Consider the following 26299-nt stretch of genomic DNA (forward strand, 5'->3'; position numbering starts at 1 on the left):
TCTGTGTATCTTTGTATCTGTATCTGAATCTGCAAGTGCGAGTGTGTCGGTGCTGATGCGTTTTAAATTGATGTCAATTCGGCAGACAGTCGCAGTGGGGCAGATGCAATAAATTATGAGAGTAAGTCGATTTGATTATTGATTTCCCGCCAACGAGTGCCCCCCCAACGAATCAAAGTCAACTAGTGATTGAATTCTTTTGCAAATACTCTATGTTTTAATGAAATTTAAGGGGAAGCCTTTCTATTTGTTGTCTTTGTTGCAGAGGGTGATGCCATCGCCGATGCAGGCGGCATAGGCCATCAAGTGGGGAATGGTGCTCTGCTGCATGACTCCGCTGAACAGATGGGCCTGGGGGCCGGTGGCAAAGATGCCCACATCCTCTCCGGCATGGACACCGATCTTGCCGGGAATATAACTGGGGGCGATGAAGTCTACAAGGAGGGAGAGAGACAGATGTTTACTTCCTAACTATCAAAAAAAGGTATAATGATCTTACCATCTTCCAGAATCTTTTCCGAGAGATCAATGCGCTGACCCTGCTCATCCAGATACTGCTCCAGACCCACGGCATAGTTGAGGGTGGCGTACTTCACTCCATTCACATCAGTGTCATCTTGATTGAGGCCCAGGATGGGAGTACCTCTGCCAGGGTATCCCGCGATAGTCAACGGATGGGCATGATCGGAGGTTACAACGATTAGGGTGTCCTCGGGATTGGTCAGGCGCTGAGCTTCAGCCACGGCTTTCTCCAGCTCAAGAGTCTCGTCCAGCGAGTATCTAGGGGAGTTGAAGTGGTTTCCGTAGTCGATCAAGCCTCCCTCAATGAAGACAAAGTATCCTTTCTCGTTCTTGCTCAACACCTCGATGGCCTTCCTGGTCATCTCCGTCAGAGTGGGCTCCTCCGAGGGGTCGGCCATTTTGTGGAAGCTCATCACGCCGGAGCGGAATGTGCCAATCAGGTTAGTGATCTTCGAGGCATTCACACTGAGGAGCTGGTCGCGGTTGTAGGTCAACACTCCGCCGGGATGCTGTACCTGCCAGCGGGACAGGAGGTTAACGCCATCCGATCGCTCGCCCTTCTTGTCAAAGGGATCGGTGATAGTGTTGGGCAAGAACTTGCCGATTCCTCCGCCCAACATCACGTCGAAGTTCTTGCCAGGGGCCTGGGTGATCAGCTGGGTGGCAATATCCGTGCAGGACTCTGGGAAGTTCTGGCCCTCTCCGTAGGTCACAATATCAGTGTCGCTCTCGAAGAAGCGGTTGGTGGTGTGGGCGTAGGCTCCCGATGGACTGGCATGGGTGAGGGTGGTGGTGGTGACAATGCCACTACCTTTGCCAGCAGCCTGGGCCCAGGTGGCAATAGATGGGATTTGGTTGGCGGGATCCTCGCTGCCACTGCAGTTGTTGAAATTCACGGCGGCTGTTATACCCAGAGCGACGATATTGGTCTTTACGCCGCACAAGTAGGCGGTGGCGGTACAGGCGGAGTCAGCAACTTGGGCATTGGAGCAGTAGGTCTGTGGGAGAGACAAATATTAGAATATGAACACCAAAAAGTAGAAAAGTCAACCTACCTTGCTCAATCCAGTGTAGGGGAACTGCTCAAAGCTGAGGCCATCCTCCTCTCCGGGATTACCCTTCAGCTGTCCCTTATGGATTCGGGCTGCTGCTACGGTGGACAAGGACATGCCGTCTCCAAGGAACAGAATTATGTTCTTGGCCTTTCTGGTGTCAATCTGCGGCTGCTCCAGGCGCTTCAGAATCTCTTCCTCAGCCAGATCATACCAGAACTGAGCGGACTTCTCCTCCTCGGGACCGGTCTTTCCCTTTCCCAAGGCATTGGGATCGATGAGATTGCTTTCGCGGGTCTTACTGAAGCTTGCAGCGGGTCCCAGCAGCTGGGATTGGGTGTGGATCTCGGGCACTGAATAAACAATATTGTCAAGATACGCTTCTAGACATAAACTCCATAACACACTCACTGTCGATGGTGGCAGACAGGGAATTTGCCACCAAGGCACTCAGAACCAGTATAGTTCCAATAAAGATCTTCATGTTCCTGGCGGACTTCTGTCGCTTAGAGTTTGCGATAGAATTGGCTTCAAGGGCCATGTGTCTGCTATTTATTCACCTTTTGGACTCTAAAATTTAGAGGTATCCTTATCAGGGACTGTCATATCTGGGTAACCATGGTATAATATGGTTAACTACCAAAGCTTGCTAAAAATCACCGTTTATGATTGCTATTTACCCAGCTTTGTCTTATTTAGAGATCTTAAATTTTTATTGTTTTATGTTTATGGATGGGTTTAGAGCCGAAAAGGCCCGGCTACCAGACCGAAGAGGACCTGGACCAATGGCAATTAGTTGATAACCGAACATACTTCGGGTTATGAATGTGGGCACGACACCAAAAATTTGTTAATCAACTGGATCCGCACACGTACCAAGGTGAGTTTGGGGGGACAGGTGCTGAAATTCTAATTGAGGTTTTCCATCAGCATGATATTAAATAATATAGGGATTAACTTATGTACAGACACGTTGTCTGATAATACAGGAACCATTAAGGTCACGCACGCGAAAAAGTTCCTTTTTTGGGGTATTTAGGTGCATATGCTCTAGCCAGATGCTAGACATATTTGTAGAGTACGCACTATATATATTTTTAAATAGTAATAGGGATTAATATTACTGATAATATTATTGAAGTATTTTAAAGACCATTTTTATTCCTCGTCGAAGGAACTCATCCCACTCATAAGTGAAATAAAGATATCAAGAGTAAAGTATTATAAAACGAATATGTAAAGTTTATTTCAGGCCAATATTGATAACCCAGATATCAGATGTTTAAATGTTTAAGGAAAATTATATATATTTTATATTTTTATCAACATTTCTGTCAAATGTATTGAATATTTAAAAGACCATTTATATATACGATTGCTTAAAACATTTTTATTTCAATTTTATAAACATTAAACTTTAAAAATTATGTATTTCTTGTTCATTTTTTCCTGAGGTTACTGCTTAAGAGTGAATGTCAAAGTCCTTTAATCTGTCTTGTCGCACACCTTCTGTCCACTGCCAATGCAGGCGGCGTAGGCCATCAGGTGGGGAATGGTGCTCTGCTGCATCAGGCCCGTGAAGAGATGAGCCTGGGGACCGGAGGCAAAGATGCCCACATCCTCGCCTGAGTGCACGCCCTGGTCCTTGGAAATATAGCTGGGGAAGATGGCCTTCTCATCTTCTCCAAGGATGTCGGCCAAGTCGATGCGCTGGCCAGCATCGTCCAGATACTGGTTGGGACCAGCGGCGTAGTTAAGTACTGAGTACTTCACTCCGTTGAGATCCACGTCGTGCTGGTTGATGCCCAAGATGTTGGTGCCTCTGCCAGGATATCCGGCAATACTGACGGCATGACCGTGATCGGCGGTGACCACAATCAGGGTTTCCTCGGGGTCTGTGATGTCACGGGCCAATTGAATGGCCTTCTCGAACTCCAGGGCTTCGTCTAGGGCGTAGCCAGCCTGGGTGTAGTGGTTGCCGTAATCAATGAGGCCACCTAAAAAATAATTAAACATTAAAAACATATTTTTAAGTTAGTATAAATAAAAAAAACTAACCTTCAATAAAGGCAAAGAATCCATTCTTGTTCTGGCTCAACTTCTTGATGGTCACCTCCGTGAGTTCGGAGAGGGTGGGCTGGTAGGTGTCATCGGCATCCAGGTGGAAGTTCATCAGTTTGGACTGGAAGAGACCAATAATGCTGGACACGGCAGAGGTATTGACGCTGAGGAGTTGCTTCCTGTTGGTGACCAAAACACCTCCATCGTGCTGGGCCTGCCAGCGGGAAAGGAGGTTCACGCCATCGGATCGCTCGCCGGCATTTCCGTGGCTATCCTGGATAGTCTTGGGCAGGAATTTTCCCATGCCACCACCGAACATGATGTCGAAGTTCTTGCCGGGCACCTGGGTAATCAGCTGAGTGGCCATGTCAATGCAGGTGCTGGGATCCACTCCGTAGTTAGCAACATCCGTATCGCATTCCCACATCCTGTTGGCAGTCTTGGCATAAGCACCCGATGGACTGGCGTGGGTCAGGGTGGTGGTGGTCACAATGGCCGTGGACTTGCCGGCATCCTGGGCCCACTCGGCGATGGAAGTCAGGCGGTTGGCCGGTGTCTGGCTGGCCGTACAGTTGTTGAAGTTCACGGCGGCACTCACACCAATGTTGACAATGTTGGTCTTCACGCCGCACAGGTAGGCGGTGGCCGTGCAGGCGGAGTCTGGCACTTGGGCATTGGCACAGTAGGTCTGGAGAGTAGTTACACCTTTAGAACACTCAAATCACTTCAAATAATACCATTTCTTACCCTGCTCAGTCCGGTGTAGGGGAATTGCTCAAAGCTCAGCGAGGACTCTTCGCCGGTCTTTCCCTGTCGCTGACCCTTAAGGATTCGAGCGGCTGCGATGGTGGCAATTGGCATACCGTCACCCAAGAACAAAATTATGTTCTTGGCCTTCTTGGCATTGGGTTGAGGTAGCTGGAGGCGCTTGGTAATTTCAGCATCGGCATTTTTGTACCAGAACTCCGGATCCATTTCCTCAGGGGGAGTGTACTTGTCGGCAGCCACATCTGTGGAGAATCTGGTCTTTTGGGTTGCTTTTCCAGTCAGCTCCAACACGTTATGGATTTCCTCGACTCCGGCAAGGGCCAACCCGGCCAAGGCCAGTAGCCCAACGAATGGGAGGATAAGGTGCTTCTTGGAGGAAAGCATCTTTCAATTGCTTAGCTGTTGGTGAAATCTCACTGACTACACCGGATCGAGCGAATTCCATGGGCTTATATCGCGTACGGCGATTCGTGTGCCTCATTATGGTTTACTGTACGTCTGCTCCTAACGGGTGCATCTAAATTTAGGTTTACACTCCCCCACTTTATGGCGCCTGGGATTTATCTCCATTTCGTATGCCAGCCAGAGATAGGCTCTCACCGAATCACCCGAACTTTGCATGATGCCCCTACCGTTGGGGAAGGGTTTCTGAAGCAGTAGTCTCAACCTGGAAGGGTAGTTCCACTATTTGATTACCAGTATCTGAGTATTTCTTCCTCGTCTAATAAAAAATATATAAGTAGTGTATATTGTGTGATTTTCATTACACCTCTGTACTGGATTGTATTATAAACGCCATTTCTCCATCTATCCAGATAGAAAATGCTGAGCTCACATGTCACATCTGAATCAGTGCAGTCACGTTTGAGATAGAAGGCCCATGGGGATGATCCCATGATGTCGTATCCCATAATCTACGGGGAACGTGTGAGGACTTATCGCTGAAAATTTTGCATTTCATTTTTGAACAATTGAACCTGTTTTTTGGACACATGTTTTGGTGTAGTGCCAAAGAAAGTAATTTTAGTTTTATCAAGGCAAGTCCTCAAATAAATAGGATTATAAAATAGCTATTTGCCAAAAACGTGGGAGGACTTATCTAAAAAATGTTGAGTTTCATTCCCGTTGTGCATCTCGTGATGGAGGATTAAAGAAAGTTGTTATTGTTTAATCTAGATTCTGGAATCTTATTTTCTTAAGGAAATCTTATTACAAAATAGTCATTAAGTTTTAATACCTTTGCTACTTAGCTTTTCAAGAGATGACAACTTTTGAATTTTAAATCGGAAAAATATTGGCATTTACTAAATTGTAATGCCAATTTAAAAAATTTTTGTAGTAAACCATTTTTAATATGTTTTTAGAAAAAACAGTGGCAAGTTGCGCTTAGGGGACCATATTTTTTAGATTTCTCACCATCATGTTCAAGCGGAGTTGCACCCTTTTGGAGAGCATGCCCAAGGTCGAGGTGGCCAAATGGTTGGCCAAGATAGACACCGTCGTCTTTGGAACTGATGATGTACTATGGAAAGGAAATGAGCCCGTTGACCACGCCGTTGAAGCCTTCAACTTGATGAAGATGAAGGGGAAGCGAACTTTGATAGTCTCCAACAATACCATCCTACACTCTTCGGAGTTGTTGAAAAAGGCCAAAAAATTGGGATTTAACGTTGAGAAGGAAGAGGTCCTGACATCGGGGGGCTTAGTGGTAAAATACCTGAAAGAACGCGGCATAGAGGGGAAGGTGCTTGTATGCGGCAGCAAAGGTTTGGAGCTGGAGGTACAGGACGCGGGTTTTAACACTGACATCGAAAACCGAGATCCAGAAGGAAATAATGCCCTAGAGCACGCCATGAATACCATTAAAGATCCGGAAGTTCGTGTTGTGCTGGTTGGACAGGACGAACAAATGGACTCCAGGAAAATGATCGTAGCCTGTAACTATCTTCTCAACACAGAAATTCTCTTCCTGGCCACGGGCATGGATAATTTTGCCAATGCGGGTGAATACCGGATACCTGATGCTTACTGCATGGTGCAAGCCATCGAATCTGTAAACCATCGAAAACCGATTATATTGGGCAAGCCGAACCCCCAAATATTAGGAGATTTGGCCTCCGAACTAAAACCAGAAAGTACACTCGTCATAGGAAACTCGTAAGGGATTAAATCAATTTAATGCGATAAATAATAAATTTGTGTTTTACAGGTTGAAGTCTGACATCCTTTTTGCCAACTTGTGTAAATTTCAATCTCTACTGATTGGCTGCGAAAACGGAAAGCTAACCAAAATCTTCAAAATTATAAAGGAGAAGGATGCATCCAAAATGGATCTAGTTCCGGATACTTTTCTGTCCACCTTGTCCCCAATCCTGGGATTCATGTGCACCAAAGTTAAAACCGATGACGATAAAAAGAAAAAAAGCTGAACATAGCGAGTGATTAGCAACAACAACGAAACTAAGTATCCCTTAAGGTAGCGAAGAAATAATTTTACATTTGGCGCTCATGACTTTACAATACGGACTTCTTTGCTGCGGTATATCAAAAAATTTCATTTTATTAGAGAATCTAGGTCCATACTAATTTTAAATATAAATTTTACTGTGTAACACTTGTTATATATTTTATTTTTTGGGGAAACTGAAGCAGATTAAGGATTCATTACCCAAGGATTCTTATTTTGGAGCTTAGCAACACTAAAAATTCTCAGCAGCGCCACCTAGCGTGGTGTAGTCTAACCCAATCCTAAAAGCATTTTCCAACACTCAGATAAGTACAATCGACAACGGGCACTTCCCAACACTCTCATAAGTACAAAGAAAGAAAAACAAAATGTTCTCTGCAAAAGCTGCGCTCGCTTAAATTTATATTTTGGCCCCACAATTTGGCCCGTGCCCTCGCGCTTGCAATAGCATAATCATTACCGATTGGTGTGTGAGTGTTCTATTAATACGGCGATGAAAATAGACTGCAGGCAAACACCTTGAGCTGAGTGCAACGGCTCTGCCAAAGTGTGTGTGCGTGCGTGCGCCTGTGCGCCTGTGTGTGTGTGCGCGTGTGTGTGTGTGAGTGTGTATATATGTGGATAAACGAAAATAAAACGGACCACCACTCCTCCCCTGCAAAGCTCTCCCACGGAACTGCAACTGCATCGCACTTAATCCAGATCTCCCAGCTCTCCACAACCCCCTTGTACGGTTGCTGCTGCTGCTGCTGTTCATCATCCACCTCCAGCGAAAAGGACAGAAACAACAACCACCAGAGCGCCCTTCCTGTTACAACTGTTACAAAAGAGACACCCCTCAACCCCCGTTCACAGGACTCGCACAATCACACACACAGCACGTTGCTGGTGTCCTTTCTCAATCTCTCAATCGCCTCCAAAGCCCCGATCCGCCAGGATGGACTCTGATATCGAAATGGATCTGGACTCGGACAACGATGGGGAGTACGACGACGACTACGATTACTACAATACAGGTGAGCTAAGGATTCGAATGGCAATTCCTAATCCTAACAACAATCAGCAACCATCGATTTAACTTAAGGGGGCTACACTAGGTAGTGTATCTGTGAGGGAATACACACGAGAGTGTGTGAGTGTGCGGGTTGGTTATTCACCTTTTTGGGAGGCCTGAGAAGCCTAAGCCTAAAAATTTGCATTCGGCCTTCTGGTTGTTGGCCAGCACTTGACATTCGCCAAGTCCTACCCGCTCCCTCGGCTCCATCGTTCTCCCTTTTGGTTGGCCATGAAGCTAAAATTATGGAACTGAACTTGAAACACAACACACACGCGAAGTACATTTGTAGTTGCGCTGATTGCGCGAGGTTTTGGTTTCGTTTGGTCGCTGCCGCCACCGCCGCCGCCTGGCTTCATTATTGCCCGCTCCTCTGCTCACGTTTTTCTCAGGTAACACCGACACACACTCGCGCACACACACAGAGAGACCCCAGCTCAGGTGCGTGCTCAAGTACACGGGCTGCACTTTGTGGCCGCTCTTCCGTCTTCTGACCTGTCCCTTTCTTGAGTCGGTTTCTTGGTAAGACCCCAGTGATAGGGCTGTTGCACTTTTATGGCAACCTTGCTGCGTGAGAGAACCACTTGCGACCACTTTCATCCCCAAAAACAACACAAATCATACAACAAAAGGAATGCCAATTAATACGATTTCTTTTTTTACGAACTTCAGGCGAGGACTGCGATGTGGAGCGCCTGGATCCGAAGCGGGCCGATCCCGAGTACTTCGAGTACGAGTGCCTCACTGTGGAGGACATCGAGAAGCTGCTGAACGAGCGCGTGGAGAAGCTAAACACCATCCTGCAGATCACACCCTCCCTGGCCAAGGTGCTCCTGCTAGAGCACCAATGGAACAACCTGGCCGTGGTGGAGAAGTACCGTCAGGACGCCAATGCGTTGCTGGTGACGGCGCGCATCAAGCCACCAACGGTGGCAGTGACGGACTCCGCATCCACGAGCGCAGCGGCGGCCAGCGCCCAGTTGCTGCGTCTGGGGAGCTGCGGGTACAAGACAACGGCCTCGAGTCCGCCCCAATACCGCAGCCAGATGTGTCCCGTGTGCGCCAGTTCGCAGCTGGGCGACAAGTTCTACAGTTTGGCCTGCGGCCATTCGTTCTGCAAGGACTGCTGGACCATCTACTTCGAGACACAGATCTTCCAGGGCATCTCCACACAAATCGGCTGCATGGCCCAGATGTGCAATGTTCGGGTGCCGGAGGACCTGGTGCTGACGCTGGTCACGCGACCGGTTATGCGCGACAAGTACCAACAGTTCGCGTTCAAGGACTACGTGAAATCTCACCCAGAGCTGCGGTTCTGCCCGGGACCCAACTGCCAGATAATTGTGCAATCATCGGAGATCTCCGCCAAACGTGCCATCTGCAAGGTATGCCACACGGGCTTCTGCTTCCGGTGCGGCATGGACTACCACGCCCCCACCGACTGTCAGGTGATCAAGAAGTGGCTGACCAAGTGCGCCGACGACAGTGAAACGGCCAACTACATCAGCGCCCACACCAAAGACTGCCCCAAGTGTCACATCTGCATCGAGAAGAACGGCGGCTGCAACCACATGCAGTGCTTCAACTGCAAGCACGACTTCTGCTGGATGTGTTTGGGCGACTGGAAGACCCACGGGTCGGAGTACTACGAGTGCTCCCGGTACAAGGATAACCCGAACATTGCCAACGAGTCGGTGCATGTGCAGGCGCGGGAGGCGCTCAAGAAATACCTTCATTACTATGAGCGCTGGGAGAACCACTCCAAGTCCCTCAAGCTCGAACAGCAGACGATCGACCGGCTGCGGCAGCGCATCAACTCCAAGGTGATGAATGGCAGCGGCACGTGGATCGACTGGCAGTATCTCTTCAATGCGGCGGCACTGCTGGCCAAGTGTCGTTACACCCTGCAGTACACCTACCCGTACGCCTACTACATGGACGGGGGCTCGCGAAAGAATCTCTTTGAGTATCAGCAGGTGGATAATGCTTAAAATTTATTCTAAAGAAAAGAAACTTATAACATCTTCTCTTTTTAGGCTCAACTGGAGGCTGAGATCGAAAACCTATCGTGGAAAATCGAACGGGCCGAAACGTCGGACTTGGGTGATCTCGAGAATCAAATGGACATTGCTGAGAAGCGCCGCACCACCCTCCTCAAAGACTTCTTCCCAGTGGATACATAGGCAAGGGCGATGGCAACGATAGGCTTCCAGGACCACCAGAATACAGCAGAGTCCGATGGCTTGTCGGGTTTAGCACAAAAGTTGAGTTCATTGACGGTTGACAAGCCGACGGAAGACGATACGACATAATAGAGACGCTTATTTAAATTAAATTATACACACACACACACACCCATCTAATTGTATCCATTTAGCGTTAGCCTAACGACGAGTAGCTAATTTTTAAATTAATCTAATTCTAATAATCAAGTGCATATAGACTAGAGTTGTAGCATAGAGTGTAGTCGACTACTTGAAGTATAATAATTATAGTTGTGACATTCGAAATCACTCAAATGATCGGTTTAACTGCAATACAACGCCTTGCGCAGAACGACGTTAACGATAGTAGCTAAAGCCCTAGCGATAGCGTTACCGGTAGCTATACCATAACTATATACCTAGCAATGAATCCAGACGCATTTCCGTGGCCATGTGTTCCAACAGTTTTCCAAAAACTAGTTTGCCCAACAACTAGCGACCCGACAAAAGTGCAGATATAATTCTAAATTTATGGCGCCAATCCAGTCAAGCAATTTTAGATCAAAGACCCGCGTGTGCAGATCATCGGTTCACCGGCCTAGATCCTAAGTTTTAAATCTCGTATTAACTCCCTGAGAGAGGCCTGATCGGCAGACTCGATAACAGCATCAAGTATTCGTAAAATATATCTCGCAACTTGCAACCATCTGCAGCGCATCAATCGAAGGCGAAAAGTCTTGAATTTAAACGAAACTAGGTAATCCTCTCCCCCTGGATCCCATTATACTCGATTCTCATTCGATTCTCGATTAAAGATGTAAGCTGAATCATAAATTATATATTCTAGGATTACGCTATGTATGTATATGCTTATGCGACTGAATTTGAATTAAATTTACACTAGATATATATCTATATATATGTATATAAATATCTGATTGAGTTTCAACTGATTTGGGGGCTCTGGGTGGAAGCTGGAAAGCTTACTAGCTGATGGAGCTTCTCTACAAGCTTTTCTGCAAGTCAGGCAAGAGAGCTTGGCGGTTTAGGAGCTTAATGAGTATTCACTCGAAAGCTCAAAAGTATCTCAAGCTTGAGTGAAAATAGAGATATTTTATTATCCTTTTATTTTCGATTTTACATAAGGTTATTAATTTTTTTTTTCATTTTATACTGTTCTTTTACTTTATAATTTAAACTAATTGAGCCTGTTTGTTTAGATGGTATGTGCTATTGGGGGTTTATCCTTTTTTGCTCTTCCTGCTCTTCCTAGTGCTCTTTCTACTCTTTCTAGAACTTTTCCTACTCTTCCGGTCAATCGCACCCAAATCCACCTTCTTGACAGGAGGTGCCTGTTTTTGGGCCAGAGCCAGATAGTAGGCCAAGTTATGCAGCCTGCACTCTGATCGCTCCTTGAGCAGACTGTTGGCGAACTTCTTCTCCCCGGATATCTTGGTAACCTTGACATTGTTCATGTTCTCCACCTTCTTCATTGGATACACCTCCACGTCGCAGCAGTTCTGCAGGAGCAGCAGGTCGCTGTTGTTCGTGATCGGATACCTGAAGTACAAGTCCCGGCCGCAATCCAGGCACTTGTTCTTCAAACGCTTCAACCGGAACTTGCACGGAAAACAGCGTCCGGCTATCGTGGTAGGATCAAGTACAACCGCGTTCTTATACGTGGGCTTAGGAAGTGGTCTCTTTGTCCACTAAGGGAGAAGAGGAGTTTCAAAAAAATTGATTTACCTTCTTAGAGTCCAATTACCTCTTCCAAATGCAAGTAAGTCTTGAGAGGCCGACATGCCGCACTGCAGAGATTGGGACTTATATTCTGCTCCTGTGCCACGCACATGGTGCAGCATCGGAGCTTGTCCTTATCCGACTCCAGGAGTGGCCTTGGCTTGCTGCATTCCGCATGGATGTTTATCTGCTGCCTCACTGGTCCATCCGGCTCGATGACCGCCTGTATGATATTGGCCTGCGGCTCTACCACACCCTCCGGAGGAGCAGTCACCTTGTAGTCGATGCACTTCCCCTTAGTTGGCGTGGAGCACTTGGTGCAAGGAGTGGGCACGAAACTCTTGCGAAACCAGCGGTCACAACTGTTCTCCGGAGCAGACATGGTCGCGGTCGGAAAGTGAAATGTTCCAGACAAGAATTTGGAAAGACCTTTAGGCGTCTATAGTGTGGGAGGACTGAATTTTTATTCAACGCTCCAACATAGTTACAAAAACACTATATAGAAAAGTAATTCTTACTGCCTACTTTCAGATTTGACACATTTTTCCTTCATTTCTATGTTATTATCTTCTATGTTTTCGTCCTCGTCAAATATCTTGAGATTCTTGGCATAATACCAAACGGCAATGTTGAGGAAACCACCCACAAATATGAAGGAAGCGGCTGTTAGATTAAGAGCATATCTGGAAAAGAGAAACTATTTAAATTCCGACAAGTCTAAGAGTAATGTTTTTGGCTTCCCACCGTAAAGACTTGGTGTCGTAGAGCCAACAGTTTCCTTTGTTGGAACACGTCTTGCCCCAAACCAAGCAATAGTTGTCTATCAGCCAGCCAAAGAAGATGGGACTGGGAATGAAGCTGAATAGAGACGCCACCATGGAGCCCAGTCCCAGGGCAAAGGTCTTGTCCTCTTGAGGCATACATCGCAGGGCTATGAGTAGGTTTGTGGACTTGCTGGAGGCACCCACGAGTTTCAGAAAACACATCACGGCCAAAAAAGTAAGGAACTGATGGAAACAGTCCACGGGACAGGTGCCATCCACGGTGTATAGGTGCTGAAATATTGGTATTTAAGATACTACTACAATACTAAAAAAATTAATGAATATCTTACCTCAGGTTCAGACATCAGAGTTCCGGAAGTAATGCACTTACAGCCAGTGTATATGGTCCTACCCAGATCGTCCTTTGTCCGCTCGGAGCATCCGGCATGACAGGCGGAGATGTAGGTGACATTCTCTGGACTGCAAACGGGAGCATAGTGCACATAATCACAGTGACAGGAAGCACTGCAGCTATCACCAGCAACTAAAGTAGTCATCGAGTTCATCCTATCACTACCTTCACATCCAATGGCCACATAGCACAGGATACCAGCCACCGTCATAAAGTCAACAATGGCATTCCAGGCTGCCATGGACCGGGCACTTGGCTTGTACCTCGAGATAATATACCCGGAAAGCAAAACTCCGGCAGCGGAAAATCCAAAGGCCACTGTTCCAGCGGCCATGGTAGCGGTGGCCGCCGATTGTCGGTACTGGGTTTCTATATACTTCGGCGTAAATATCCAATAGGCCATGTAGCCAAAGAAGTAGAGGATGGAGGCCGCGGTGTTGAACACATACACTTTGTTATTGGCCAGTCTTTTAACCGTTTTAAGCAGATCCCAAAAGGAGAGTTCTTTCAGATCTTTGCTTTCAGTTTGCGTCACCTGTTGTCGTCGCTTCTTGGCACTGGGGAGCTCCTTGGGGAACATAAAAAGTAAAACCGCAGAAATCAGAGTAATGGCAGCCAGGCCGAGCCAGCCCAACCACCACGCACCCATCCAGCGAGGATCAGTTGGTCCAATAAGAGGGTCCAAGGTGGGTTCAATGTACAAGCGCAGACAAACAGCGGCCAGGGAGTAACCGATGGCAGGTCCCAGCATTCTCAGAAAAGTTGATAAGCCTTAAAAAAAAAGGATTTTAGCCATATTACAAATCTATGTTAATCTCCTATTAAAAATTTGCAAGGGGAGACATTATGAGCCCTGGCGAAAGCTACATCTTGGCCAATTTTTATCCGATTTTTGAACGGAATACAACAAACGGTTTGTGAAAAGATTCCGCATAAATCTGCATCAAAACCTGGAAACACAATATTTTTCAGATTTTTTGTTAAATTTTCTGGGGGATCCCCTTTCGAATGTAAAAAATGCATGGGAGGACATTATGGCCCCTTCGGAAGTCTATATTTTGGCCATTTTTTAGCCGATTCTTAAACGGAATACAACAAACGATTTGTGAAAGGATTTCGCATAAATCTGCATCAAAACCTGGAAACACAATATTTTTCTGATTTTTTGTTAAATTTTCTGGGGGATCCCCTTTCGAATGAAGAAAATGCATGGGGGGGACATTATGACCTCTTGCGAAGGCTATAGCTTGGCCAATTTTTATCCGATTCTTGAACGGAATACAACAAACGATTTGTGAAAGGATTTCGCACAAATCTGCATCAAAACCTGGAAACAAAATATTTTTCAGATTTTTTGTTAAATTTTCTGGGGGATCCCCTTTCGAATAAAGAAAATGCATGGGGAGGACATTATGACCTCTTGAAAAGGCTATAGCATGACCAATTTTTATCCGATTCTTGAACGGAATACAACAAACAATTTGTGAAAGGATTTCGCACAAATCTGCATCAAAACCTGGAAACAAAATATTTTTCAGATTTTTTGTAAAATTTTCTGAGGGATCCCCTTTCAAATGTAGAAAATGCATGGGGAGGACATTATGACCTCTTGCAAAGGCTATAGCTTGGCCAATTTTTATCCGATTCTTGAACGTAATACAACAATCGAGTTGTGAAAGGATTTCGCACAAATCTGCATCAAAACCTGGAAACAAAATATTTTTCAGATTTTTTGTTAAATTTTCTGGGGGATCCCCTTTCGAATGAAGAAAATGCATGGGGAGGACATTATGACCTCTTGAAAAGGCTATAGCTTGACCAACTTTTATCCGATTTTTGAACGGAATACAACAAACGGTTTGTGAAAAGATTCCGCATAAATCTGCATCAAAACCTGGAAACAAAATATTTTTCAGATTTTTTGTAAAATTTTCTGGGGGATCCCCTTTCGAATGAAGAAAATGCATGGGGAGGACATTATGACCTCTTGCGAAGGCTATAGCTTGGCCAATTTTTATCCGATTCTTGAACGGAATACAACAAACGATTTGTGAAAGGATTTCGCACAAATCTGCATCAAAACCTGGAAACAAAATATTTTTTAGATTTTTTGTAAAATTTTCTGGGGGATCCCCTTTCGAATAAAGAAAATGCATGGGGAGGACATTATGACCTCTTGCAAAGGCTATAGCTTGGCCAATTTTTATCCGATTCTTGAACGGAATACAACAAACGTTTTGTGAAAAGATTCCGCATAAATCTGCATCAAAACCTGGAAACAAAATATTTTTCAGATTTTTTGTAAAATTTTCTGGGGGATCCCCTTTCGAATAAAGAAAATGCATGGGGAGGACATTATGGCCCCTTCGGAAGTCTATATCTTGGCCATTTTTTAGCCGATTCTTAAACGGAATACAACAAACGTTTTGTGAAAAGATTCCGCATAAATCTGCATCAAAACCTGGAAACAAAATATTTTTCAGATTTTTTGTAAAATTTTCTGAGAAATCCCCTTTCAAATGTAGAAAATGCATGGGGAGGACATTATGACCTCTTGCGAAGGCTATAGCTTGGCCAATTTTTATCCGATTCTTGAACGGAATACAAAAAACGATTTGTGAAAGGATTTTGCACAAATCTGCATCAAAACCTGGAAACAAAATATTTTTCAGATTTTTTGTTAAATTTTCTGGGGGATCCCCTTTCGTGGGGGAGACCTTAGGACCCTTGGACGGATATATCTTGGCCATTACATATACGATTCTTAAGCGGAATACCCCAAAGAATTGTTGGCTGGACTTACTCAACATAGCTGGGGTCTTGGACTTGGTACCATTATCATCCATGTAGGCAATACCCAAGGTGTAGAAAAGAGCCTGACCGACTCCGGAGATCAATTGAGCCACAAACAGGATAAGTTGCGGCACCCACTGGCCAACTTCCTGGATACAATCCGCTGCACTTGACTGACACAGTTTCTGATCTCTCTCCTGCTGAGCCAATGTCTCATTAACTTGTCCATACTGTTTGGTTAGTTTAAGGGCATCTTCTCCGGCGCCGTAGATGAAATGCAAGGAGCTCGTCAGCAGGCAAAAGGCCACGATGGTCAGCAAACCTAAATGACCGACTATCAGGTACATATAATGGCTTTAAATGATGGCTTGTTTTACCCACCTACGCCCATCCAGCGGGGTCGATGCCCATTTCCAGCATAATAACCCAAGATTGCCGCCGTCAACATGGTGCTGATATCATTCCCCACCGAGATAATGCCCGATATCTTTGTTGGGATTTTATAACGCTTCTCCATGGTCGTAATAGTCCCATTGAAGTAGGAGAAGGTCATTACCAGCACACAGCCGGCAAAGCCATACAGAACAACATACATTTTCTCAGTGGCGAATCTGTAATTGGCCTCATAAAAAAAGCAGTCGGGAGGTGTGTTTATGGATGGCATTACCTTTGAAGGAACGGCCCCTTGCATATCCAAAATCCACAGCGAGTATCTCTGCTGTCGTCTTCAGTGACGGGCGCATCATCGGGACACTTTGTTGACTTCTCCGGGTCGGTTAAAGGCTTCTCCAAAAAGGGAACATCTTCCTTTGGCTCGACACTTGTCTCCATTGCATCAGTCATGTTAACTGGCAGCTACCGAACTCTCTGACGAACTGAACGCATCTGTCGCGAAACCTTAGACGAACTGATCTCGTTTATCCCAGATAATCTAGTGTTTGCCTCTTATCAAGGCAAACAGATTACCCAGGCGGGGATCAGACAAGGCGACAGGTATGATATACAAATTTGAACAAAGCTAATTGATGGAGCTTCCTTATCAGGGTGATCCGCTGTTTCGGAAATGTGTTAAATTCTGGGATAACGCCCGGAATCTTAAAAACATAACCACCTACGTGGCCCAATCCCGCAGATAAAAATGTATCCAAACTTAGCTCGCAAAAATAGCAGTAAACCTTTATTGGCTGGATTCTAATCTCTTATCATTATCAATGTTTTGCTCCTTCAGTTCCATCGCCTCATTCTGTTTATTCTCTGGTTTTTTCTCATCGTCATCAAAAACTTGCATATCTTTGGCATAATACCAGACCCCGATGTTCCAGAAGCTGCCCAAGAAGATGAGGGAGGCACACGCCACGTTCATAGAGTATCTGAAAAATCAAATAGTTAGTTAAACTTATTACTTAATTATGACTAACTTACCTAAGAGACTTTGTATCGTAGATCCAACAGTTTCCCTTGGAGCCACAAGTCTTGCCCCAAACCAGGCAATAGCTATCCCACATCCAGCCGAAAACAATGGGACTGGGAATGAAGGCCAGAACGGATAACACCATACTGTTGAAGCCCATGGCAAAGGTTTTGTCCTCTCTAGGGACGCAGCGGAGACCCAGGAGGAGATTACTGGACCGAGCCGTGGCGCCGACGAACTTTAGGAAGCACATGACCGCCAGGAAAATAAGGAATTGGTTGAAACAGTCGACTGGACACGCTTCATCCAAGGCCATGAGCGACGGAGATGATGCGTTTGTTGAGGCAGTCAGGCCCAAGGAGTTGCCCATGCACTGGCAGCCAGTGAAGATGATCCTTCCTTGCTCATCCACTCCCTTATCTGTACAGCCGGCATGGCAGGGAGAGATAAGGGTAACATTGTCCGGACTACAGACTGGAGCATAGTGGACGTATTCGCAGTCGCAGGCGGCGCTGCAGTCATCCGTGAGCGGGAGAATAGACAGCGAATTGGCCCGATCGCCTTCGTCGCAGCCAACAAGGACATAGAGGATAATTCCAGCCACTGTCAGATAGTCCACCACAAAATTCCAGGCAGCCATAGCGCGAGCACTTGGCTTGTATTTCGTGATGACGTATCCGGAGATGAGGACGCCGGCGGCGGAGAATCCCAGAGCCCAAGATCCTGTTGCCATGTTCGCCAGAGAAGCCGATTGCCTGTACTGAATTTCAATGTACTTTGGCGTGAATATCCAATAGGGCATGTAGCCGAAAATGTAGAGTATTGAGGACAGGGTGTTATACACGTAAACCTTGTTGGCCGCCAGCCGTTTGAGGGACTGCATCATGTCGCTCAAGGAGCGCTCTGCCAGCGGAGTAATATCGTCTCCTTCCGCCTTTAATCTCTTCACGCGGGCCTTGGGCATCTCCTTGGGAAACATACCCACGAAGAACGCCGATATTAGCAGTATTATTGTAAGGAAGATCCATCCCAGCCACCAGGCGCCCATCCAGCGGGGATCCTTGGTAGTGATCAGAGGCGTTCTGAAGGGATCTATGTAGATGCGGAGGCAAAGAGAGACCACGGAGAAGCCCATTGCGGGGCCCAACATGCGGATGAAAGCACTCCAACCTTGAAAAAATTATTTTTAAGTTTTTTGAAGAAGAATAAAATGGCAACCCCTACTTAACATGGCGGGAGTCTTAGCTCTGTCCGAATTATCATCCATGTAGGCCAGTCCTGGGGCATAGTAGAGGGAGCATCCAATGCCTCCGATAAACTGCGCTACGAAGAACATTAAAATGGGCACAAAATCACCAGTGTCCTTAACACAATCCAAGTCCTTTTCGTAGCACAGATTCTCATCCTTGGTGGTATGGTTTAGCGCTCCATCTTGGCTTCCATATTCCTTGGTCCACTTTAGAGCCTCGTCCCCGGGACCGTAGAATATATGTGGCAAGAGCATGAGAACACAAAACAGGGCCATAATGATAAGACCTGAAGTTTAGATTCAAAATCAGGTGGAAGGAAACTCATCGTGGTTGCTTGTCATTTACCGAGTGCCACCCATCTTGGACGATGTCCTCGACTTGCATAGTAGCTCAAAAAGGCCGAGGTGAAAACCGTGCTTATATCGTTGCCCACTGTTATGAAACCAGATATTTTGGTGGGTATATTGAATCGTTTCTCCAGCGTTGTAATGGTTCCAGTAAAGTAAGTAAAGGCCATCGCCATAAAACAGCTAGCTATTCCGTAGACAATGACAAACGTGTGTGTTTTTGCATATCTATATGGAGGGGATACTTTTGACTGATACTGATCGGATAATGACTATAATTTCTACCTCTGCAGTGTAGGTCCTTTGAAAATAGAGAACCCACACGAAGTATCTGAATGTTCCAGCTCAGAAATATTTTTCTCAGATTTTTCATCCTTTAGGAAGGCTGTTTCAGCCGACACCTTCTCTTCGCTAGCCATCACGATACTTCGCTGTCAAACCACTTGAATATACTGATGCCATGATCCAGAGGCTAATTACAGTTGACTTGTGGTCCGGGGTAAACAAATCTAATGCAAAAACGTCAAGATAAGCGGCCGGCGTCAACCTTCGTTTTATATAGTCTGTCGTTATAGTCCGTCTGAGATTTATCTTACGTTTATCTGCGGTCTAATTTAGCCATACGAGTGCATAAAGTGTAATCAGCCTACTGTTATTATACAGTTTATTATGGTAAAGGACTCTATGGGGAAATCACACATGGATATTGACAAATCAAGGCACCAAACTCTCACTCACACAGTTCTTAGGATTAATATTAACTTAGGACTACATCTCTGTATTTTTCTCGTTGCTGGCCTCCTCCTCGTGCTGGACAATCTGCATCTCCACCTCTTTGACCTCCTCGTCGAAGATTTTCAGGTCCTTGGCGTAGTACCACACTCCCAAATCGAAAACAGCCCCGATGGCGATGAAGACAGCAGCGGTGAAGTTTAAAGTGTATCTAGAAAAAGGACTCAGTATAGTTTCGGGCTACTTTGTGAACATAATTGAAACGCACCTCATGGACAGCGGATCGTAGAGCCAGCAATTGCCCTTGTTGGTGCAAGTCTTGCCCCAAACCAGGCAGACTCTGTCGAAGACCCAGCCGAAGAAAATGGGGCTGGGTATGAAGGCCAGCATTGAGCAGAGGGTCATGCCAAAGCCCATGGCAGCGGTTTTGTCCTTTTCCGGTACACAGCGCACAGAGACCAAGAAATTGGAGGCCCTGCCACTGGCTCCCACAAATTTCAGGCAGCACATCACGGCCAAAAAGGCCACAAATTGCGTCCAGCAGTTGACAGGACAGGATCCTGGCATGGCCTGGCCATTTGATAAACTCTGAAAACAATCAGTGTGTCTTGATTCTTTCAAGGAGTAAGGAGAGTAATAAATTACCTCCAAGTTGGCTAGACTTGTGTCCAGGCTTGAATTGTCGCTGTTTAGATCGAAGCTAGTAAGCCGTTTGAACTGACTTGTGGAGTTTCCATCCTCGTTACCCGGAATGCAGGAGCAATCGTAGAAAATCTGTTAATAAGAGGAGAGAAAAGGTTATAAAAATAATCTGTGAAATGGTTTTAAGCTTAAGCATCACCTTCTTTCCCTCAGAATTTACATGGAGGCTCTTACAGCCCGCGTGACAGGCGGAGATGTAGGTCATACTGTTCTCTCCACAAACCGGCGAATACCGGACGTAATCACAGGCACAGGCGGAATTGCAGGTCGTGGAATTGCCAGCCAGGGAGCTGTCGTGGATATTCACAATCACAGAGCTCTCATTACCAGGACATCCAATGAAGGCATAGGCCAGGATTCCAGCCACTGTCAGAAAGCCAACGATAACATTCCATGCGGCCATGTAGCGGGCTCTCGGCTTATATCGGGAAATGATGAACCCGGAGAGTAGGACTCCCACGGCGGAGAAGGCGAGGGCCACTGTTCCGGTGACCATGGAGGACGTGGCTGCTGATTGGCGATACTGGACTTCAATGTACTTGGGCGTGAAGATCCAATACGGCGTATAGCCCACCAGGTAGAAGATGCTGGACAAGGTGTTGCACATGTAGGTCTTGTTGGTGATCAGGCGCTTGAAAGTCTTCAGCATGTCATTGAAGGAAGCTTTTGGCTCCGCGGGGGTCTTCTGATCTAACTCCGCCGTAAGACGCTCTTTTTCCGTACTCTTCACGGACAGGCGCTCCTTTTCTCGTCGGCGATTCTCCTCCACTTTCCTGCGTGCCACCGCCCGTGGCAGTTCCTTGGGGAACATGGAGAGAAAAACTCCGGAGAAGGCGAGAAGTCCACCCATCACCAGCCAGCCGAGCCACCAGGCACCCAGCCAGCGTGGATCCTTATTGTTGATCACAGGATGCATCTGGGGGGCAATGTACAGGCGCAGGCAGAAGGAGGCCAGTGCGTATCCGATGGCTGGGCCCAGCATCCGCAGGAAGTACGAGAGGCCTTATTAAAGAAAAAGTTTGAATTTCATCTAATTAGATAATTCGACACAAGCCAGTAGGTTTTCCCAACATAAAACAATAAAAATGTTGATAAAGAAACTCTCAAAACGCTGACTCAGTAACGCCACTTAAGAAGTAGTCTATTTTCTTATCTCTCAGATTTTATTGGGGATCAAAATTATCATGATACTATGGATTAGGCCACTTTCTTGGAACTTCAAAGGTAAATGTTAAACAAATATGGAATTAGCTTATGCCAATTATTATCAATAGTTGAGTTTCACAACAAATTTTACTTACTCAGCAGTGCCGGCGTCTTGGACTTTTTAGTATTGTCGTCCATATAGGATACTCCGAGGGTATAGTACAAGGATCCTCCGATGCCCGAGATGAACTGCGCCACAAAAAGCAGCAGCTGGGGAGCAAAGTTCCCTTCGCCGCCTTCGCACTCAGCACCCCCGCCATTCAGTCGGCAAAGTGTCTTGGAACGCTGCTCCTCGATGGCCTCCATGGTGGCGTTTTCATCGGGCACTCCCCCGAATTCGGAAGTCAAAGCCAAAGCGTCGTCGCCAGGACCGTAAAGGAAGTGGGGTGCAGTAGTCAGGACACAGAAGAGAACAATGGTCAACAAGCCTAAAAGGGATATTTCATAATAACTTGAAAATAAATGTTCTTTGGTGACTACGTACCAAAGCCAATCCATCGAGGTCGATGACCCTTGCCGGCATAGTAGGCCAACACCGCCGATACCAGCGTCTGGCTAATGTCATTGCCCACCGAAATAATTCCCGTGTTCTTGGAAGGTATCTTGAAACGCTTTTCAATAGTAGTGATAGTGCCATTAAAGTATGCATATGTCATTGAGAATATACAGCCCACGATGCCATAGAGCAGGACATACGCAGTTTGGTTGGCAAATCTAAAGGGAATTTATAATTAAATTTATAATTTTAAATGATTATATTTTCAAATTACCGCTGGTAAAAGTTTCCCTTGAATATCCAGAAACCGCAGGTGACACTCTTCTCTAAAGGAGTCTCCTTTAGCAGTCTATTGATCTCCTCGGTTATGAGGCGATCCTGCTCGGATTTCTGTTTCTTTTTTTTGGATTTTGGCTTCTTTGAGTCATCGTCTTCGGTGTTCAGATTATTTCCCGCCTCCTTCTCCTTGTCGTAGGACTTTCCGTTGTCCAACAACCTGGTCTCCACATCAGACTCCTCAGCGGCCGAGGATCTTCCATTCTCCAAATCCTGCTGCTCCTCAGGTCCCAGACTGCTGGGATTCTCGCTCTGCACCATCTTAAATTTTCGATTTTGATTTCGATTCTGATAGCGATCGCACTGTCACTTGGCACTTGGGCACCACCGGTCCACAACACACCACTTCGCACATGTACCGGATATGGTCGCTGTTTGAGTTGATGCTCACAATATTTCTTAATTTTCGTCGGACTTTCACGGGCAATTAGCTGAGTTCCGGGGGACGATCCGTCGACTGAGTATATGACAACCTAACGCTGAGCCGACTGCGAATCGAGTGGCATGCTGGGCTACGATGGTCGCGGATCTTAACTGGATCTCCGGACCATAACCGGGTCCGGACGGAGTCTCGTTCGGCCTCAAGAATATCTGACGGTACGTCAGTGTCTATCACTCTTCTCTCTGGTATCCCAAATGTTGTCGAATAAAATCTTATCTGAGACGGAGATGGAGATGGAGACGGAGCCGGAGCTATCACTACCTCAGAGCCATTTCACTAATCTAGAACGACAATTTTTGTGACCGTTCATGTTGCATCTGTGTAGAGGTCTGAAAAATATACAATTTGTTTGCCAGGTGAATACTGCATATAAAATATAAACATAATAGACAGCAAAAGTGTGTGATAAGTCGTTTTCAGAAGACTTCGGAAGACTTCCAGCGGACAGGATTATCTTTCGAGATTCAGGGGGTGTACACATTGATGGCCACGTAAATTCAGAGAAATCTCAAAGGCCCACTATTTTTGCGTGTTCATTGTTTTAGTTCGGGATTAGGATTGGAAACAAAGCCGTGTATATAGTCTTCGTTATCGCTATCTCAGTATGAGTTCCAAATTAGTTTAGTCGCCGAGAGCGGGACAGAGAGCGGCAAAAACGATAGTATTCGCTTTACTTGGTTTATTATTGTCAAACCCCCGGATTTGGATTTGGGGTCTTCTCCTCAATCTCTCAACGTGTGTGCTCTATTATTTAATGTACATATATACCCCATATGTGTGTACTATGTACTAGTATATAGACAGAGCTTATGTGTGTGGCCCCTGGCCACTGGCCACAATTCACTTAGCATATTTAAATTTATGCACAGCTTATCACTTGAACTTTATCTTGATTGTGGTGTTCTTGATAAATATTTGACTAAGCTATGTTGCTTTCCCACTTGAACGTTCTTAGCTTTATTTTTACATTTTTCATTTTTTTTGCGGTAATTCCCCGATTATCTCCCTGCCCTTGCATAACTTACTATATTGTAACTATTGTATTCCGATCGCGGTTTCTGAATGGCGCGAACACGGTTACGGCGGCGATCCCAAGTCGAACAAGACCGTAAACGAACTAAACTAAACTAAGATAATCTAAGCCCAGCGTGTTGTGAATTCTCGCTCATCTCAGGAAGATTTCTCATATAGATGCTCGTATATCCGATCCCTCGGAAAGCTGAGCTTTAGCTTCGGATTTGGATACTGGGCTTCGTCTTTCGCCTTTATTTGTGACTGTGTCACTGACATCAATTCCCAGCCAAAATAGTTAGCTCTCAGGTATCTATATACGTACACTCGTACACCCGAGTGGACTTGTAGTCGTTCAACTAAATTAGTTACTCAGGGAATGCAAAGTACATTGTCGAAGCATCTGATGAATGGCCATGAATGAAAGTGAAACCGTAGAGTAATTATGGAGATTGGGGGAGCTTCTTAAATCTCATATTTTTCCAGACAATTTCTCCCCCAAAAATGTAAACTTTTTCCTTCTATTTATAGCTAACAATAAGCTGGTACTGGCATTAAAGCGTATCAGGCATTCTCCATTTTAACAAGCTTATCAATAAGGAAGCCTATCATCGAACTAAACAGTTTCCAATTTGCGGCATTATATTTTTTATTTTTGTATTTGTATTTGCCAGTTGGATACCCTCTGAGGCGACCTGCGGTTGCCACTGGAATCAATCATCCCCCGAGATACATCCGAGTATCTCGGATGCTTCAATCTTTTGGAATATCGGGTTTCCACCGTAAAGCTCTCTCTCTCATTTGGTTCAAGATCGTAAACGATGAGCATATACCCATCCATGGGGCTAATGACAAAGTTTTTCGCCATCCCAAGAGCAAATTGAATTCAAATTGCAATTACAGCACGACCACATATGTAGGCAGAGCTTAAAAGTAATCCCAAGACATGATTTCGGCGGGAAAAAAAATATAGAGACACACACATATGCAGATGTGACTTTAAGGGCGTGGGAGGACATCATCATATGTTCCGGCAAGGCAATAAAAATCAAAGGCATAATTTCATGATATCAATTGAGCAGCAATAAAATGCCAGCCCAAGCATGTTTATTATTATTTTTATTATTATTTTTCATTTTTTCACCCGCGCTCTCCCCCACAACACCAGCTGCCCTGACTCGATATCTCTGTTTGGGGTTTCCGCTCTATTTCCAAAAAGGAAACCAGGAGCAAATGTGACCGCGGTTCTTATGGGGATTTCCATATACCACCAAGGGCTCAGCATAAATAACAACAAATGAGCGTTAGATGGAGATGGGGGGCGAACGGAGAGAGACGACACAAGACGACACAATGTGGCATCTTTATCTTTGTGTGCGATGTGGTCCGCCTGTAAGTATGCAAAGTTCCATGGGGAAAAAGTGAAAAACTCGCAATTCGAGCTGCTTTCTTTATGCGGCTGGCACGCGTTCGTTCGGTTTGCGATTTTATTTCCGGCCAAAACGTATGCAAATGTGTATTTTCATTTTCCACACACCCAACCACCCACCGCCCGTTTTCATTTAACCACCCCCACCACCACCCTCTTTCTTATCGCTATGAGGTCTGAGGCACACACATAAACAAGCGGAAGATGAAGTTGCCAGCGTTGACAATAAATAATAATTTTTTGTTCTCCATTCGCGAATCAAGCGAAATCGCCATGAATTATACAAGTAAAATGCAAAACTTGCTTATCGCATAAACAGCCAACAGGATATAGTACTGGCAGCTGGAGGAGCTTGATGTCTCAGCCACTCAGTTGGCGTCTTTGGCGAACTGAAAGATGAATTCTGAGACGGCTTACCAACGCCACGGCAAACACATTCCCATGTGGAGTTTCCGTTTCCGGTGGCGAAAACAGCGAGGGGGCAGCAGTGCGGCGTGTCGCGGAGACGACGTGCCAACTAAACCGCTTAAGCACTCAATTTGCGCGTGAAAAGGAACTTGACACCCACACACTGAAGCGGCCCAGAGACAGCCATGCCCGTGTGTGTGCTTGGGCAACCGCATAGGCCCAACACCGCCCCCCGGCCACCCCCTTTTCAATGCTCACCTCCTCCCCCCTGGCATGCCCCGTCAACCGCGGCACATGTCAGCACTTTGTTGTGATTTCCGTTTCCGCTGTCGCTACATCCTCGCACCCCATCGTCTCATCCGTTTACCCCTTCGCCGGCATGTGTGTGGGTGTGTGTATGTGGTGTGCTTATTGATATTGTTGTCTTCCTTGCGTTGCCATATAACGGCAGTTAGCATACGTTTCAGTTACATCTCACATGTCCTTTAAAGTGCGAAGGGTAGCATGGATTTTTCAAGAGGATTTGGAGAGTCTAAAAGAGAAAGATTTAAAATAATGACTTATATTATTAATTTATAGAAATTATTATCCCAACAACTGATCTCTGAGAACTGAGATCTACATATATGTACATGCTGTGGACACTTTTAAAGGGTATTTCTAATTCTCTATCTATTTCAAAACATATCCTT

At 45.8% G+C, this 26299-nt stretch overlaps 8 protein-coding genes across 9 annotated transcripts; 2 read left to right on the top strand and 6 right to left on the bottom strand.

Annotated features, from left to right (window-relative positions):
- Positions 1-189: 189 nt before the first annotated feature.
- On the bottom strand, positions 190-2120 carry LOC6495177 (alkaline phosphatase). Its single transcript, XM_001958871.4, has 4 exons — positions 1986-2120; positions 1578-1927; positions 500-1520; positions 190-434 (listed from the first exon to the last, which is right to left on the bottom strand). Exons 1-4 carry the CDS (start codon positions 2113-2115, stop codon positions 244-246), a joined length of 1692 nt encoding a protein of 563 aa, XP_001958907.2. The 5' UTR covers positions 2116-2120; the 3' UTR covers positions 190-243.
- An 824-nt stretch (positions 2121-2944) lies between these two features.
- LOC6495175 (membrane-bound alkaline phosphatase) lies at positions 2945-4945 on the bottom strand. The gene is made up of 3 exons (XM_001958872.4): positions 4383-4945; positions 3633-4323; positions 2945-3571 (listed from the first exon to the last, which is right to left on the bottom strand). The coding sequence occupies exons 1-3, from the start codon at positions 4785-4787 to the stop codon at positions 3060-3062; spliced, it is 1608 nt and encodes a 535-aa protein (XP_001958908.1). The 5' UTR covers positions 4788-4945; the 3' UTR covers positions 2945-3059.
- Positions 4946-5647: 702 nt separating this feature from the next.
- LOC6495466 (chronophin) lies at positions 5648-7300 on the top strand. The gene is made up of 2 exons (XM_001958873.4): positions 5648-6560; positions 6613-7300. The coding sequence occupies exons 1-2, from the start codon at positions 5824-5826 to the stop codon at positions 6830-6832; spliced, it is 957 nt and encodes a 318-aa protein (XP_001958909.1). The 5' UTR covers positions 5648-5823; the 3' UTR covers positions 6833-7300.
- Positions 7301-7756: 456 nt separating this feature from the next.
- LOC6495467 (potential E3 ubiquitin-protein ligase ariadne-2) lies at positions 7757-11061 on the top strand. Its single transcript, XM_001958874.4, has 3 exons — positions 7757-7886; positions 8597-9900; positions 9961-11061. The coding sequence occupies exons 1-3, from the start codon at positions 7808-7810 to the stop codon at positions 10105-10107; spliced, it is 1530 nt and encodes a 509-aa protein (XP_001958910.1). The 5' UTR covers positions 7757-7807; the 3' UTR covers positions 10108-11061.
- A 160-nt stretch (positions 11062-11221) lies between these two features.
- LOC6495174 lies at positions 11222-12389 on the bottom strand. Its single transcript, XM_001958875.4, has 2 exons — positions 11894-12389; positions 11222-11837 (listed from the first exon to the last, which is right to left on the bottom strand). The coding sequence occupies exons 1-2, from the start codon at positions 12248-12250 to the stop codon at positions 11370-11372; spliced, it is 825 nt and encodes a 274-aa protein (XP_001958911.1). The 5' UTR covers positions 12251-12389; the 3' UTR covers positions 11222-11369.
- On the bottom strand, positions 12309-16734 carry LOC6495173 (solute carrier organic anion transporter family member 74D). 2 transcript variants are annotated; one of them, XM_044715752.1, is made up of 6 exons: positions 16505-16734; positions 16219-16448; positions 15848-16171; positions 12983-13815; positions 12613-12923; positions 12309-12551 (listed from the first exon to the last, which is right to left on the bottom strand). In XM_044715752.1, the coding sequence occupies exons 1-6, from the start codon at positions 16678-16680 to the stop codon at positions 12383-12385; spliced, it is 2043 nt and encodes a 680-aa protein (XP_044571687.1). In that variant the 5' UTR covers positions 16681-16734; the 3' UTR covers positions 12309-12382. The 2 variants fall into 2 exon arrangements, with proteins under 2 accessions (XP_044571687.1, XP_001958912.1); XM_001958876.4 differs by having other exon boundaries at positions 15848-16159; positions 16505-16733.
- Positions 16735-16987: 253 nt separating this feature from the next.
- On the bottom strand, positions 16988-19308 carry LOC6495172 (solute carrier organic anion transporter family member 74D). The gene is made up of 5 exons (XM_032450566.2): positions 19131-19308; positions 18844-19073; positions 18473-18784; positions 17260-18418; positions 16988-17207 (listed from the first exon to the last, which is right to left on the bottom strand). Exons 1-5 carry the CDS (start codon positions 19262-19264, stop codon positions 17015-17017), a joined length of 2028 nt encoding a protein of 675 aa, XP_032306457.1. The 5' UTR covers positions 19265-19308; the 3' UTR covers positions 16988-17014.
- A 175-nt stretch (positions 19309-19483) lies between these two features.
- LOC6495171 (solute carrier organic anion transporter family member 74D) lies at positions 19484-23867 on the bottom strand. Its single transcript, XM_001958878.4, has 8 exons — positions 23785-23867; positions 22256-23088; positions 21970-22199; positions 21581-21913; positions 20419-21281; positions 20223-20351; positions 19846-20165; positions 19484-19788 (listed from the first exon to the last, which is right to left on the bottom strand). The coding sequence occupies exons 2-8, from the start codon at positions 22576-22578 to the stop codon at positions 19614-19616; spliced, it is 2373 nt and encodes a 790-aa protein (XP_001958914.1). The 5' UTR covers positions 22579-23088; positions 23785-23867; the 3' UTR covers positions 19484-19613.
- Between the last annotated feature and the right edge of the window lie 2432 nt (positions 23868-26299).

This window comes from Drosophila ananassae, chromosome 3L, assembly GCF_017639315.1.
Source record: "Drosophila ananassae strain 14024-0371.13 chromosome 3L, ASM1763931v2, whole genome shotgun sequence".
In the NCBI taxonomy this organism is placed as follows: domain Eukaryota; kingdom Metazoa; phylum Arthropoda; class Insecta; order Diptera; family Drosophilidae; genus Drosophila; species Drosophila ananassae.